General features: G+C 42.6%; 1 protein-coding gene across 4 annotated transcripts in view; it reads right to left on the minus strand.

Annotated features, from left to right (window-relative positions):
- The window catches only part of SEMA5A (semaphorin 5A), a 500732-nt gene that overhangs the window by 5321 nt on the left and 478155 nt on the right, over nt 1-17256 (minus strand). For all 4 annotated transcript variants that reach the window (XM_016952939.4, XM_054684172.2, XM_054684169.2 and 1 more), the window contains 3 exons: nt 8833-9003; nt 4605-4760; nt 3137-3184 (listed from right to left, as the gene is read on the minus strand). In XM_016952939.4, coding sequence (XP_016808428.2) covers nt 3137-3184; nt 4605-4760; nt 8833-9003 — 375 coding nt within the window. The remainder of the gene's footprint in view (nt 1-3136; nt 3185-4604; nt 4761-8832; nt 9004-17256) is intronic.

The following is a 17256-nucleotide window of genomic DNA, read 5'->3' on the forward strand; positions in this document are numbered from 1 at the left end:
ACTCATGTTTCATTATAACATAGGGAAGATGCATGACGGTCTCCATATGCAGATACTGTGTCATTAGTCAAATGAATCATTCCAGCAGATGCCTGGGAAAGGCTGGGGCCAGCTGACATCTTTATGATGATTATATAGTCTTTGTGTCTCATGCAACTAAAAATAGCTCTCTAAGACGAAAAATTTGAATTGAAGCACATTTTTCTGCATGGGGAAAGTAGTGCCCATTAAATTTGTTCTGAATGTGCTTACTATAGTTCTTTCCTTTGAATATGATTTTCTGCTGTTGATTTTGATCAGTAAAGATGGAATACAGACCAACTACCCTGTTGGTTCAATTGGCTAAAATTTCCTGTACAACGTTTGATTGATTGATTGATTTTCAACAAAATGAAAAAATAAAGTGAAGATGCCTATGTTGTCAAAAACATCCTTGCTAGGTAACTGTTTTCAACCATTAGCCCTACAATAAGATTCATCTAAACTGCCTATGCCATTGTGCCAGTGCCAGCAGCCTAAAGATCTAAAAAGAAATTCCATTCTGAATATCTCAGAATAGTTCAACTTCCTGTGATTTAACCAATGGCATCTCAAGGCTTGTGCAGCCATTAGGCACAGCTGGTTCAGACGCACAGAAGTAGTATTTTAGGGTGGTGATGGGCTTTGCACCAGGTTCTCCTGGGTTCTCAAGGCCCTTGAAGGTCTTCCACAGGGTAACTGTGAGGCTCAGCAGGAGGAAAGTGAACCGCACACATCTGGCAGCAGGCACAAATACCTAGCCAGCTCTGCTGAGGCATCAGCTGTTTGAGCCTCAGGCGCTGCATGGCCTCCCTGAGAATGGGAACACTTATAAACTCTGCTCCACTCTTGACCTACACTGTCCTTGATGGCAGCAGACAGTCCTGGACCCTGGGTGTTGTCCAAGAGTGTTACCTAACTGTGGCTTGAGCCTCCCGGACACAATGCTTTTGGATACTTTTATTGTCAGGGCTCGTTTCCTACGGTGCTTTGGGTTCAAAACTCACACTGGATCCCACTGGCTGAATTCCATGTGTGCACTTGGGCCAGTGACGTCATCCCTCTAAGTCTCATGGTCTCCATTTATAAAATGCAGATTAAATACATAAACACTGTTCCTCTTCTATAATTCCCAAGTGCAAAATCTCTGAAAAGTCATGTTTCATCAGTCATCTGGCATTAAAATGTCACTGACCTGACCCATTTTCTGTAGACCTGACCAGAACTTCTAGGAAGACCCTTAGCATCTTCACTTTTTTCAACATCTCACAGCAGCATTGTTAAGGAGATTGGTTGTAGAACAACCCCAGGCCCTGTGCAGGTGTCACATAATATAAAGGCCCCACATACCCTTCTAACATCTAAAAACTTCTGAGTTCCAAAACCCTTCTCTATTTCCAGAGGTGTTACATGAAGAACTGTAGACCCCTGGTGCCTACATCAATGCTCCTTGTGAGGACCAAATGGGCTTTGCACCATATTCTTGTCTATAACATGTAAAACAGTGTATAGCACACAATTAGTGATCTAAAAACATTGGAGGGTACTAATTGGTATGATCATTTTTATGTGAACTGTTTGCATATTCATTTTGTAGTTGGATCCCATGTTAGCAACGGTTAGTTAGTGAACTCACTCCACTGACTTAGCTCAGACACCTAACATTGCCCTTCTGAGGCACTGGAGTCTCTGATGATATGATTGCTTGTCAGAGGGGCTGGGGCTGCTTGGGTGCCCATCCTAAGCTCAATGGCCTTCACAAAACTGACACAGAGCAGGTGTTCAGCAAGGATTACTGAATGAATGACTGAATGAACTAACAGACTGCTGACTGAGCAGACAGAATGTCACAGGTAGTGAGCTCTTCTATTGTTTATTTATTTATTTATTTTTGATACAGAGTCTCATTCTGTCGCCCAGGCTGGAATGCAGTGGCACGATCTCAGCTCACTGCAACCTCCACCTCCCAGGTTCAAGAGAGTCTCCTGCCTCAGCCTCTCCAGTAGCTGGGACTACAGGTATGTGCCATCATGCCAGCTAATTTTTACATTTTTTGGTAGAGATGGCATTTCATCATGTTGGAAAGGCTCATCTCGAACTCCTGACCTCAGGTGATCTGCCTGCCTCGGCCTCCCAAAGTGCTGGGATTACAGGCGTGAGCCACTGTGCCCAGCCAGTAAGCTGCTAATCAAGGTAGTTAATAATGGTAGTTAGGAATGATAAGTACATTCCTGAAACATGCCTATGAAGCTTCAGGTTCCATGTGAACATGTCAGAGGCAATGCCTGTTGGGCTGGGCTCTCTGAGACTCCCTGTGGATCGGATTGGGGAGCAAATGGGAATCTATCATCATTAGTCACACATGTGGAAGTTAAGGTCTCAATGTAGACATTGGCTCGGATTCTGAAAGGCGGACATGAGCTGTTCCTTGGTGGCTGGACAGCCAACCTCTCCATCCAGGCATGTTCACAACACAGACAAGTACTTTATGGGTATATGTAAGGCACAGACTGTAAAGTCCAAATTTATCATGTACTTGAACCAGATAATGTTGTCTTTGACATTCAGGGTGGCAGGAGGTTTGAAAAATTCCTCTAGCACTATAGGCATAACCTTATGCCTCATTACAATTTAGTCATTTCAGTGGATTGGAGATTGGAGGCTAGCTGCCATGGATTTGTACTATAAATATAAACAAATTGTTTGAATTCTACTTTACTCATGAAATTAACTATAGTGAATACCGAGACCACTGGTTCATAAAGCTTAGAACCCATCAGAATCACCTGCAAGGCTAATTGAACCACCAACTGCTGGGGCCTTCCCATGAGGTCCTGATTCTGTGGATCAGGTGGGGCCTGAGGATCTGCATTCCCATCAAGTTCCCAGGCCATGCTCTGGACGTGGGTCTACGCACCCCATTTTGAGAACCACCAATCTGTACGTCAAATATTGACTATTAAGCCTTTATGCCAAGGTAGAATGCCTGGGATCCATGACTTTCTCTGGTTTTTCATTCTTGGCCAAGAGGCAGAAAAATTATAGAAAACATGCAGGAAGGGAAATGATTAGAATATATCAGTACATCCATTACAACTACTTAAAAGGAATAACGTACCTCCACACCTTTTCTCTTCTACGCTACTGGATCTTGCCACAGATACTTCTGGAAAAAGAAAAGTCGAATCACAATGTGTAAAAGGTGTTCAGAAGACAGTCCACATTCATGCTTCATATATGTTTGTCTAATGATTCTGAATATTATGTGACACAAAGTTTCAAAAGCTTGATTAATTATCAGAAAAATTCTACTTGTTTCTTTGCTTGTTTTAACCAACCTGATATGGATTTGGCCAAATCACCTTGACTGGGGAGAGATAAGATTCATTTATCACAGAAAGATAATGCTATGGTCTCTCAGGTTGAAAGCAGGGAATGTGCTCATTTTCCATTACAAGGTGTCTTGCCAGGGGGGAACCCCCCACTCTGCCCAACACACAGAGTACTCCTGTGGTATTCCTGCTTCTGAGACTTGTTCCATCAAAGCCAGTGTTGTCACCTTCCCGGCAGAGGGAGGGCCCATTCACCAGAGCTCAAGGACATCTCCAGAACAAGTGAAGTCCCTCTTCAGGAGGCCACTGATGCTCTTGGCATGCCACACATGAAACCCACAGTAGGATGCAGAGAGAGGCCACATCTCCTACGTGTTTTAACTCCCGAGGATAAAATATCACTCGGTAGTCTAGAAACACCATTCTTTCCTGTACTGATTTTTTGTCAGACCACAAGAATTAAAAATATGTCTATCGTTAAAAAGGAAAACAATAACAACCACTCTTATAGTTCTGTGCCGTACATGACTGAGGTATGGTATGCTAATTTTCTCTAAAGTAGTATCTTTTGCACAGACGAAAGAAAACAAAGAAAACTGGCTTATAGAATTCAACTCTACTATTTATTTGTAAGAGGCTGGTCCACCTAACAGTCCTAAGGCACACAGTGGACATATGCGCAATGATCTATGCATTCATATAGCACCTTGTTACAGTGAGCATGCAACATGTGATCAGCTATCACCAACAACTACACACTGACTTTACCATGAGAAGCTGGTTGAATGAGGGCCAACCTCTTCTCCAACAGGAGAATAATGATGCATTTCTACCTTCTCAAGTATATTAAAGATAGCATAAAGAGAATGGTGCTTTTTCTCTGTGTGCCAGCAGTGCATACACAGCGAGCACTGCCTAAACATTTAACCTAATATTAAAATAACCAAATAACCAAATCATATTTAATAATAACCAAATATTTTCATTTTTTTGAGCAAAGTCTTCTGATTGTATTATAGTTGATAAACTGCAAAAGACACTTTGCCTGAGAAATCTTAAATTCATGAACTGAATTCATGTTTAAATCTGCAGTTATCTATAGACCTACGTTTTTAAACACCTTGAAACCATGGGGCTTGATGGAATCATCTCTATTTCACCAAATAAGCCAAATAAATCTCTGACTTATGAATCATTTTCTCTCTCCATGTTGGAAATGATTTTGTTCTTACTGATAAATACCTCTGCTCTTACCTGGGATGAAATTAGAGTCAAACACACACGGCCGGCTCTCTGTGGTGTTCCCGGAGCACTGGCTGCCCATGGGGAACAGGAGGATGCACTGGCGGGCACGGACTTGGACGCCAGAGGCTTCACACTCAGACCAGTCCGACCACTCCGACCAGCTCTCTGCAGAGACCAGAAAAGGGGAGATGGGGCAGAATGGCCAGGAAGCTCAATCATCCTAGACTCACTGGCAAGTTACATATGTGATTTCCGGATTCCAGGATTCCATAGCATGTTTTTAATGGTTCTGTGCATCAGTAAGATGTAGTTGTATCATCTAACAGATCCAGTACATACAGTACACACGAGGATGAATAAAAGTGCCTGCGCTGTTATATATTTGATCAGATATCATGAGCTTAAAATAAACATTATTTTAATGTTATAAAGTAATTGTATTTAGACACTCAATAAGTGAATCCATGAGACCCAGCTGTGTGCAGACCATCAGCAGCAGCGGCGGCACGTAAGTCATCAATGCAGATGCCATTTTGCTATGGGTAATGCTCCCCTCAAAGAAACTCAAATGCTTTCCTGAAACATTCCTGAAAATTCTCCACCTTCCTCTGCGCTCAGGCGAGAGAAATAATTGTGTGCTCATGAGAGTCCTGGGTTGCTGAAAGGGAGTCTGAAGCTACACAATTACTTTCTTTTCTGTTATAAAAACAATTCCGCAGAGTCAACATGCCAAAGTCAGGTGAGCCTTGATGTAGAATTCATCTTATCTCATGTTTGCTGTCTCTGAAGAGATAAGGTCAACGCACAAGTCTTGGGTCAAGGCCAAAAGAGGGGCATTGAAAGGATACTTCGCCCCGAAGTGGAAGATTTACTAGGATGTGTGAAATTCACTCAGGCATACAGATGTGTGAAAAGAAAGGAGTAAGACTCCTATATAAGTAAGAGGGTTAAAAAAAAAAAAAAAAACTCTGGATATTGTTTATGGAATTTTAATCAGGATAAAAAGGTATTTTTCTATGCAGTTTGCTTTTTTCCCCTTTTTAAATAGAAACATCCACTTTGTAGTGGCAGGGAAAATTTGAAAATCAAACTTGTGCTTTGCTCCAGTTAAAGGGTAAAATGTTTCCTTAGAAATGCAGAAAGTGCCAGTTTTTGGAATGACAGTGAGAATCTGGCTTCAAGGCCCTTTTCAATATACATAGAACCTTCTACAAAGATGTGCAGGAGCAAGCTAAAAAAAAGTGTGTGTTTCAATGTCAAAGTTAGACCAAGAAAAGAATAGCTCATTTTCATTCCAGGTCATTCCTTCATGTCAGTAAACCAAGCTATTTCTGGGATGATGGTGGTGGTGGAGGCCCCAAGCGCCTGCATCAGCCACAGGGAGCTTGGAGCAAGGAACTCCCACACCCACGGGCCCAAGGCTGGCTCCTGTGAGGTGCACTTCACAGCGGTGCTCCCTGCTCTCCACCCTGATTTTCAACAACAAAACCTCAGACTCTGTTATTAGGCTACCAGCTTTAAGAATGCTTTGCTATCACCAGTTTCTGTTGTTTGCTGTGCTCCTCCACTTACTGATTTGATGTCATGCTTTTTCTTTCCTTTAATTGCACTACCTCTAAATTACAGCCCATTGATCATGGATGAAACATCCTGCAAGAGTGCTTAGTGTCCCCTTGTCACATTTTAGAAGTCATTCCTGGAACACAGGTCTGGAGATCTTTGGAAGACATGTGGCTGCACCCAGGCTGGTTTTGAGACAAAAAGGCTGCAGGCGATTTCCCCACTCAGATCTCCAGACTCCATGGGGGGCACTAAAAATGTTCGTTCTTTCCCACCTTTCCTTGGACTTTCTCTCTCCCTCAACACAGCAAGGTGTCACCTGTGGGTCACTAGTGTTAATTAGCAAAGTCAAGAATAAATTGGGATGTTTCCTAATTAGGGAGATTGGGTGTTGTAACATGCCATAGATTCAGAACTCGTGTTTGAAGCCTTTAGCACTCTCCCATTGCTGGGCTAAGGGCTTTGAACAGGGTTGAGCCAAGATGGCCGAATAGGAACGGCTCCTGTCTACAGCTCCCAGCGTGAGCGACGCAGAAGAGGGTGATTTCTGCATTTCCATCTGAGGTACTGGGTTCATCTCACTTGGGAGTGCCAGACAGTGGGCGCAGGTCAGTGGGTGCGCGCACCATGCGCGAGCCGAAGCAGATAGAGGCATTGCATCACTTGGGAAGCGCAAGGGGTCAGGGAGTTCCCTTTCCGAGTCAAAGAAAGGGGTGATGGACGGAGAACTACAAACCACTGCTCAAGGAAATAAAAGAGGATACAAACAAATGGAAGAACATTCCATGCTCATGGGTAGGAAGAATCAATATTGTGAAAATGGCCATACTGCCCAAGGTAATTTACAGATTCAATGCCATCCCCATCAAGCTACCAATGACTTTCTTCACAGAATTGGAAAAAACTACTTTAAAGTTCATATGGAACCAAAAAAGAGCCCACATCGCCAAGTCAATCCTAAGCCAAAAGAACAAAGCTGGAGGCATCACACTACCTGACTTCAAACTATACTACAAGGCTACAGTCACCAAAACAGCATGGTACTGGTACCAAAACAGAGATATAGATCAATGGAACAGAACAGAGCCCTCAGAAATAATGCCTCGTATCTACAACTATCTGATCTTTGACAAACCTGAGAAAAAGAAGCAATGGGGAAAGGATTCCCTATTTAATAAATGGTGCTGGGAAAACTGACTAGCCATATGTAGAAAGCTGAAACGATCCCTTCCTTACACCTTATGCAAAAATCAATTCAAGATGTATTAAAGACTTACATGTTTGTTAGACCTAAAACCATAAAAACCCTAGAAGAAAACCTAGGCATTACCATTCAGGACATAGGCATGGGCAAGGACTTCATGTCTAAAACACCAAAAGCAATGGCAACAAAAGCCAAAATTGACAAATGGGATCTAATTAAACTAAAGAGCTTCTGCACAGCAAAAGAAACTACCATCAGAGTGAACAGGCAACCTACAAAATGGGAGAAAATTTTCGCAACCTACTCATCTGACAAAGGGCTAATATCCAGAATCTACAATGAACTCAAACAAATTTACAAGAAAAAAACAACCCCATCAAAAAGTGGGCGAAGGACATGAACAGACACTTCTCAAAAGAAGACATTTATGCAGCCAAAAAACACAAGAAAAAATGCTCACCATCACTGGCCATCAGAGAAATGCAAATCAAAACCACAATGAGATACCATCTCACACCAGTTAGAATGGCAATCATTAAAAAGTCAGGAAACAACAGGTGCTGGAGAGGATGTGGAGAAATAAGAACACTTTTACACTGTTGGTGGGACTGTAAACTAGTTCAACAATTGTGGGAGTCAGTGTGGTGATTCCTCAGAGATCTAGAACTAGAAATACCATTTGACACAGCCATCCCATTACTGGGTATATACCCAAAGGACTATAAATCATGCTGCTATAAAGACACATGCACACGTATGTTTATTGTGGCATTATTCACAATAGCAAAGACTTGGAACCAACCCAAATGTCCAACAATGATAGACTGGATTAAGAAAATGTGGCACATATACACCATGGAATACTATGCAGCCATAAAAAATGATGAGTTAATGTTCTTTGTAGGGACATGGATGAAATTGGAAATCATCATTGTCAGTAAACTATCGCAAGAACAAAAAACCAAACACCGCATATTCTCACTCATAGGTGGGAATTGAACAATGAGATCACATGGACACAGGAAGGGGAATATCACACTCTGGGGACTGTTGTGGGGTGGGGGGAAGGGGGAGGGATAGCATTGGGAGATATACCTAATGCTAGATGACGAGTTAGTGGGTGCAGCGCACCAGCATGGCACATGTATACTTATGTAACTAACCTGCACAATGTGCACATGTACCCTAAAACTTAAAGTATAATAAAAAAATAAAAATAAATAAATAAAAAAAACTGTCTCAAAAAAATATATAAAGGCTTTGAACAGGAGTTCTGAATCTATAGCTCAGTGAGAACTATTTTATTATAGATGCTATGTTTTAAAGTCACTTCAAGGGTAATAGCATGTTGCTAACTTGTCCACCCCCCTTTCAGTACTTACCATGATGCAGTATCATCAATTACACCATTTATCCATTAAGGAAAGAGGCCAATTTGTCCGAAAGCTGTGCAGTAGGTGAGGTGCCGCTTACCTGGGCAGGGCTGCGTGTTGCAGAGTGCCTCTTCTGTGTGCAGCCCCAGGCAGATGTCCCCTCCATAGGCCGGGGCTGGATTGGAGCAAGAGCGGGTCCTCATATAGTGTCCACCGCCGCATGTTGCTGAACATTTTGTCCAGGGGGACCAGCAAGACCACACACCATCCACTGTGAAGAAACACAGTGTCACAGCTCTTCTATAATCCAATCCCAACCAATCGAAAGGAGTTACTAAATGGAAGCTAAGTGGATCTGTTTAGTAAGGGAAACGAAATGGAATCTGCACTCCAGAAAGGCTTCAGTGCATCGGCGCACGTAGCAACAAGGCTTCTGACCCCTCGCAGGGCTGCATTTGGAGTCTTCCTCTTGGTGACAGATCCAGTTTTACAGATTTCTCCCTACACTTTTTCAGTTCCCTTTATTCACTCTTTCAGAAAACATTTCTAAATCAATCGTACCTAAGTACAAGCATGACAGCAGAGTGCAAGAGCTGTCATAGTAATTCCAGCCCCTGAGAACAACCATGAACCACCTTGTACGGTTATTGATGTAAAGCCCCAGCCAGCTCTCACCTTTGCCATCTAACTAGCCAGACAAGACTTAAAGCCAAGGTAAGTTCAAGTCAGGAGCTCCTTTACTAATTGGATTATGGTTTACTCCCTGACAGTGGGATAGAGAAAAGCTAACACGCCCCATGAGGAAGGTAACTGAAGAATGCTCGGTAAATTCAGGCACAGAATGACCAAATTAAGTACAGCCACACAGACTTGACGCTATGTTTAAATGTCTACAGAGAGGAATCTGAAAATCTGCAGCCATATGTCAGATTAGATATTAAGGGTGCAGTTTTACAATGTGAAAGTTAGGCCGAACTGGTTCCTTGACTAACCATTTCCATGACAGCTCATAACCCAGCACATGTCTCTGCCTGCTCAAGTTAGCCTCCTGAATTCTTTAGGCTGGGCTTTTGGTACCTGTAGACCCGCCTGCTGAATGCTGGGGTCAGGTGGCCCACCTGAATCTGGGAAACTTTAAGACTCAGTCCTTTATTCGCTGATCTTGCTAAAACCAAGACCTCGTGTTGGCTTGGGCTTGTGACAATGTCAAATATGATTTTCTGTTTAGCTAACTCCTGACTGTGCCTCTCTCTTGCTAGCCAGACCTTCCTTGTTATTGCTGAGTCCCAGGACAAAACTACAGGACGTTGTCAAACAAGGCATTAGATCCTAATCTGGGGTTAAGCACCAATCGTAACCACAGCTAACTCAATTAAAAAGCTGAGGAGAGACTCACTATTGCTATATGTAGACAGTATCATATTTTAACATTCTTCGTAGCCTGCACAAAGAAACAGGAGCAAGAGGATGCCAAAATCATTCAGGGCATAAGATTGTTTTAGCTAGAACAACTTAGATTGTATTTTAATACGCCTGTCATGATGTATTACATCATTATGGTGTAATGTTTCTTTTTAGATATTGGCAAAGGTAAAAAGAAAGCATTTTTGAGAAACCAGAGCAAAAATATCATCTTTATGACAATATTATAATTTGCAGAAAGTAAAAAGAAAACAAAAATATTTGAACCCAATTTAGAAATAAGTTTGCAATCTAACTGGAAATTTTGTGATTCAATAGTTTACACAAACTTGCAGAATTCAACAGTATTTTCCCTAAAAGTTATACGGTATATCAGACAGTTAGAGGAATTGATCAAGTATTTGATACTGGCTGTAATATCAGCAATAAAAAAGCCAGGCATGTGTTTTCCTAGAACTTTAAAAATTAAAAAAAAAAAAAAGCTCTCTCCCATATCTATTCTCACTGAAGGAAGCACTTGCTGACAGTTTTTTTCTGTTTGTAACCTAAATTGGAGCTTGGCATCAGTGAGTACCCTTGCATGCCCCATACACCAAGGCAAAAATAAGTCATCGTGACTTATAGTAATGGCAAGTGTCTTAGATCTTGGCTGTCTAAATGTGCACAAGGCAGCTCAGGGCTCAGAAGGGTCTAATGTGTGCCCTAGATTGTGTCAGGGCCTGATGTACAACCAACCATGTGTTCTGTAGATCCCTGGCCTCTGTATGGAATGATAAACCTGCAGATGAATGGCCGACAAGTATGTGAAAAGATGCTCAGCATCATGAATCAACACGGAAATGCAAATCAAAACCACAGTGATGTATCACCTCACACCTGCCAAAATGGCTATTATCCAAAAAAACAAAAGATCAGTGTTGGTGAGGATGTGAAGAGATTGGAGCCCTTATACACGGTTGGTGGGAATGTACAATGGTGCAGCTGCCTTGGAAAACAATGTGGAGGGTCCTCAAAAAATTAAAAACAGAGGCCGGGCGTGGTGGCTCACGCCTGTAATCCCAACATTTTGGGAAGCCAAGACAGGCGGATCACCTGAGGCCAGGAGTTCGAGACCAGCCTGGCCAACATGGTGAAACCCTGTCTCTACTAAAAACACAAAAATTAGCTGTGCATGGTGGTGCACATCTGTCACCCTCACTACTCAGGAGGCTGAGGCAGCAGAATCGCAGGAACCTGTGAGGCGGAGGTTGCAGTGAGCTGAGATGGTGCCAATGCATCCAGCATGGGTGACACAGCGAGACTCCATCACAAAATAAAAAAATGAAAATAGAATTACTGTAAGATCTAGCAATCCCAATCCTGGGTATATATCAAAAAAACTGAAATTAGGATCTCTGAGATACATTTGCATTCTCATGTTCACTGCAGCATTTCTCACAATAACCAAAATTTCAAAACAACCTAAATGTCCATCAAGAGATGAATGGATAAAGCAAATGCGGTAGGTACATACAATGAAGTACTATTCAACCTTAAAAAATGAGATCCTGCCACATGCAACAACATGGATGGACCTAGGGGAGGACATTATGCTATGTGAAACAAGCCAGACACAGAAAGACAAATAATACATTATCCCACTTAGATCAGGTATCTAAAATAGTCAAACTCATAGAAGCAGAGAGTAAAATGGTGGTTGCCAGGGACTGGGGGAGAGGGAAGTGGGGAATTGCTGTATAGCTGGTATAAACTTCCAGTTATTCAAAATGAGTAAGATCTACATATCTACTATACATCGTTGTATACCTATACTTAACAATACCGTATTGTGCACTCAAAAATCTGTTAAGTAGGTAGATTTTATGTTGAGTATTCTTACCACAGCGAAAATAAAAATAAAAACAGAGACTAAATGTGCTCATTTCAACGGTTCCATAATCATGCAACATCTAATGATCTCATACCAGGAAGCTGATGTACATAATAAATCCTGTGATATTCCAAACAATATTTATTCCTGTCCACATTTCTACCAACATGTAAGCCAATGTGTATGTGATCTAGTCTAATAAATCCTCTCTCACACATACACCAACTGTCCATCTGGTATCATGGTAAATTCTCCTGGCACAGGATCATTTATTGTTAAACAGAGAGAATGGAGCTGTTGTTTGAATAACCGTTTAAGAGAGCATTTGGAACAGAATCCAGTTGCTGAAACATTCCCACTTGGGAGTTCAAATCACAAGATCACACTCTACCTCTACCAATTTCAGCAGTTAAAGAACTGGGGAAATGGATGTTTCTAGTACAGAGGGAACTCAAAGGAGACCTGGAACCACTTCCTTACTCTGTCCGAAAGTTGCTTAGTCTGCAATTGCCCTATGTCCCCAGACCAATTCTAATGCGGTGCTTGCTTTCTGTCCTCTTGACCCTGTCTTTATGTTACAGGTTTCAACCTACATCATGGAGCCGTGATGTAGGATATTGATTATTGTACTAACAATTCATATTAGAAAGGCCAAAGCATTTCTAAAATAGACATTTCAGAACACAGATCTTAATGAAATAGTCTTCACCGCGAGGGAGCCTGTACAACCTGGTGGGGAAGTAGAAAGTTGCAGGGCCAAGAAAACAAAACAAATGTAAGCCACTGTGGAAGGCGCAGCATGTCAGGGGCCTGAGGGAGGCTGAGCCACTAAAATAGATTTTTTTTCCCCTGCTATGTGAACTATACTGGACTAAAAAAATAACATTAGTAATAATAATAATTAAAATAATAAACTCATTCAATATTCCATCTCCCTCCTCACAACTGCCCTGGGGGTTGTTCCAGAAATGAAAGACTTGAGGCATAGAGAGGTTAGGTCCTGGGCAAGTGAGTGGGAAGCTGGGGCTGGAACAGTGGCAGGCTGAGCACAGAACCCGACACACAAGCACAGGTTAGGGCTTCCCATAACTCCTCCCATGTTGCTAAAAATCACATAGGAATCTCCTCATGGCTTGAATCATCACCCAAGTTAGCTCAAGAAATACTGGTTCATGGGAAGATCAGACAAACGCAAACTCAGATCCATGTTTCTTTCAAGGAATCAAAGCAATTAATTATAGGAAATTATTTTTGATAAAATGAAATTTATACATGAAATAACTTGATAGAAGAGGATAGCATCCTTGTTGTAGAGATTCTAGCTAAATATTCCACCCACTGCAGTAAGATTAAAAACAATGGCAGTAACCAATGTACAATTGCCAGAGACCTAAATAGCAAAGTAAAAACTAAATAACTAAGGTTTGCTCAACAGGCTTCCTGTGTGTGATCAGAGATGTGAAGCCCTTCACTCACAGTCTCTCGGGACATGGGCAAATGTGGTATTGATTCTCCAGCATACTGAGGTCTGGACTACATAGGTTTGCACTGCAGGACAGCTGTGCTGTCTGCTCCTAAGGATCTCTAAGCAGAAATTTCCTACACCAACTGCCCCCTGCCTGGCTCCACTTCAAAGTATGGACCCAAGGACTCCAAGAATGCAAAGGAAGAGAGGGTTCTGAGCACACCAGAGATGCCTAAGAGATTTATCTATAGGACACACAACTGCCAGAATTATTCTTTTGACTCAAAGAGTCTGTCCCTCCATTAGATTTAGTGTTCCTTCCCCCATAGAATTATTGTTTGCAAAATACAAAACAGAACCATCTCAGTTAAGTCTGATGAAAAGAGTTTGTGTTTACTTCATTAGGTTTTTACCTTCATTTTCTTTTCTTTTTTTTTTTTTATACTTTAAGTTTTAGGGTACATGTGCCAAACTCTGAGGTTGCTTTCCTCTTAGCTGAACATTACTTAGCAACAAAAAAACATCTGTTGTCTGTACCTTTGTAGGTCAAGGTCTGGAGTCTTTAAGGCTAAATCAAATATGCATGAGGAAAAGGAGTGAAGGAGAAATAATTAGCTATTTCTCAATGCTGGCGTAAATTATGTAGGTGAAGGTACTATTTAGATGGACCCGCAGAAGGTGAAAAAAATGATTATTTCAGCATGGGCTTGACTTAGAAACCTTATTATAGTTTATTTATACACATCAGTCTTAGAGGTAAAATTTTTCATTGATTAATTTAAAATGTATTTTTATATTCTCTGGTTTATTTTATTTTTATTTTGAGACGGAATCTCACTCTGTCACCCAGACTGCAGTGAAGTGGCATGATCTCAGCTCACTGCAAACTCCACCTCCTGGGCTCAAGCAATTCTTCTGCCTCAACCTCCTAAGTAGGTGGGATTACAGGTACACGCCACCATGCCAGGCTAATTTTTGTCTTTTTAGTAGGAATAAGGTTTTACCATGTTGGCCAGGCTGGTCTCAAACTCCTGACCACAAGTGATCTATCCAACTCTACCTCCTAAAGTGCTGGGATTACAAGTGTGAGCCTCCATGCCCAGCTGATTTATTTTCATATTTAATTTTAATGAGAAAACGTATTTTTAAATAAAATACACTGTCCATTTGTAATTGTCCACTATGAACCCAACAGGGTTAAAGAAGAGTAAATTCACAGGGGAGAGTATCCTGAATGAGACAGGAATCGGCCTCTAACTGGCTTCCTGGTGACTGTGCAGCTCAGCATTCACACCCCTAGCACTTCCAACCCTCCCTGCTGGGTCATGCCCTATCATATGTTTAGGAATTTCCCAGGCAGGGGAAGCACCACTCAGCCCTGACTCACCCACTGCCTAGTGCAAGGTGACATGGGCCACTCTGAATAACTCCACAACACTCTGCAGAATCTTGGCTTTTAAAACGAAAATGAGGACAGGGTTATTTCAACATATTAAAGTTATGTATACATGGTATTGGCTTGACCACCAAATCAACTAAAATGAGAGCAACCAACAGATCATGTTAATAGAGTGTCTCTGAGATGAGTGGTGACCCTTTGTACTTGTGCACTAGGGCAACATCCAAGTGTCTGCAGGAATCTGCACATCCTACCCATGGCAACAAGGATAGGGTCTGGAGCCCAGGGAGACAAGGGTGGGTGGAGGGACCCTGACATTCCCATGACGTCTGTCCCTGTTCCAGTTTATAGCATGGACCCGAATCTAGTGAGCTTGCCCACAGGATTCCTCTCAGCCCCCAGAGGAGGACTCCTTTTACTGGGGCTGTGGGAAAGAACAGTTCAGTGACCTTTCCCAGCCTCTCAGCATCAGCTTGGCTGGGAAAGCTGGGTGGGCAGAGGAGGAGTCTCCTGAGGCTGGAGAAATTCAAGCAGAGACACCCTAGGAGGAGCCAGGCAGCTGATAAGAGCAGAAACATTATTGGGAGCCTCAGCTACAAATCTGGAAACTATATATTTTCAGTTTTATATACATGTTTATTCATCTATCCATTCATCCATCCATTATCCACCCTTCCAAGCACCTAATCCAATGAATTTTCATTGAGTATCTGCTACAAGCCAGTTTCTTGATGTAAGAACTCAGAAAGTTGTATCTACTAGAAATATGTTAATATTCTATGCCTTTAAAAATGTTGTATCCAACTCCAGAATGAGCCTTCCTCCCAATTTCCCATCTCTGCTTGTCAATTTCACCAACTCGTTTCTGTCCCTCAAGACCCAGCTTAAGGGCAGCCTGCTTGCTGTGGCTGCCATGATTTCTCCTTGGTGAAATCCACCAAGGGGCTGGCTCCTTGGTGGATATAGCCACTGCACCTGGTTGTCATAAACTCAGTAGCCAGTGACCATACTGGGTTGACACTGCTCCCAGGATGCACTCTCCCTAAACTCTTAAGTTTCTTTCTGACCTGGATCATAACACTGCATCTGTGTATACCCTGTAAACAGTGCACAGTCGGTTACTCAAAAATGTTTCCTGAGAAATGACACGAATGAAGAAAGATCAATTAACCAACTCTTTGTTTCCTCATTATTAACAAACAATCCCTGATGGGTATTTCTAGTATGTGCCAGGCCCCTGCTGGGAGCTAAGGTTGCTGCCATGAGTGAGACCAGGCCAGGAGTCCCTGTCCTCAAGGAGCTTCAGACAAAAGTCAAGGCAGTCACAGATCAGCCCTCAGGATGGCCATGACGTGTGGGCTGAAGACTTTCCGTGGGTTCTGGACAGGAGAGCAGGAAGTGGGAAGTTCTGGTGGAAGTGTTTTAGGTGCTAGGGACCCTGAGCTGCAGCAGGAGAAAGGCAGAAACAGGGGCTTGAATATTAAAGGGAAAGATGGAGGAGCGTTTCAGGCATTGTCAGAGCAAAAGCCCTGGGCGGGGGCTCTTTCGGCTCATTTTCATGACTCTGTGCTTCCTTGGGAATTCAGGGGAATGAAAAGCCAGGCCCCAGGAAGAAGACCCAGAAAAACAGCTCTGCTAAGCCCACAGGAGAGAAGAATTTGCGTCTTTGGAGGACTTAATTAATGAGGTAGACCTTTTGTGACAGAAGACATGAGGACCAAGAACTGGCTTGGCAGGCCCAGCGTCCAGGGGTTGCATGTTTGATACCCGTGACCCTGGATGACCACCTGATGGTACATGGAGGCCATGTGGGGGAGGGCTGGGTCCATCAGTGGCCCAGGAAGGGATCAGCCTCCAGAAGGAGCTGATGGTCACTCCAAAGGCCCCAGATATTTCAGACCACATTAGAAAGGCCAGCTTTTCCATCAGACACAACAACTAGAGTCCATATCCTTCGAGTAGCTCATAGGAAAGTTTTAGTTCCTTTTACAATCAGAAGAAAAAAACATGAACACAATCTAGCCTAGATGGTGTCTTTTCCCAATGCATTAGGGAGTGGGGGGCCCCTGCAGACAAATGTGCCCAGGGCCCAGGGAGGTCCCACTGTGGCCCGGCCTATCAGATCTTTTTATACAGACAACTAAAGTCGCATGCTTCTCTGAAAGGAGGGCTGAGAGAATGGTCTTAATATTGCTTGGAATGATTTAGGATTTGGTTTCAGGTCTGCTGGGAGAAGGGGTTTCTTTTCTTTCCTTTTTCCACTCTGGGCTAATCCAACAGGTGATGACATCACACAAGACATTTATTTATTTGTTTGTTTATTTACTTTTGAGACAAGGTCTCGCTCTGTTACCCAGGGTGGAGTGCA

The sequence above is a fragment of the Pan troglodytes genome, chromosome 4, assembly GCF_028858775.2.
Source record: "Pan troglodytes isolate AG18354 chromosome 4, NHGRI_mPanTro3-v2.0_pri, whole genome shotgun sequence".
Taxonomy (NCBI): Eukaryota; Metazoa; Chordata; class Mammalia; order Primates; family Hominidae; genus Pan; species Pan troglodytes.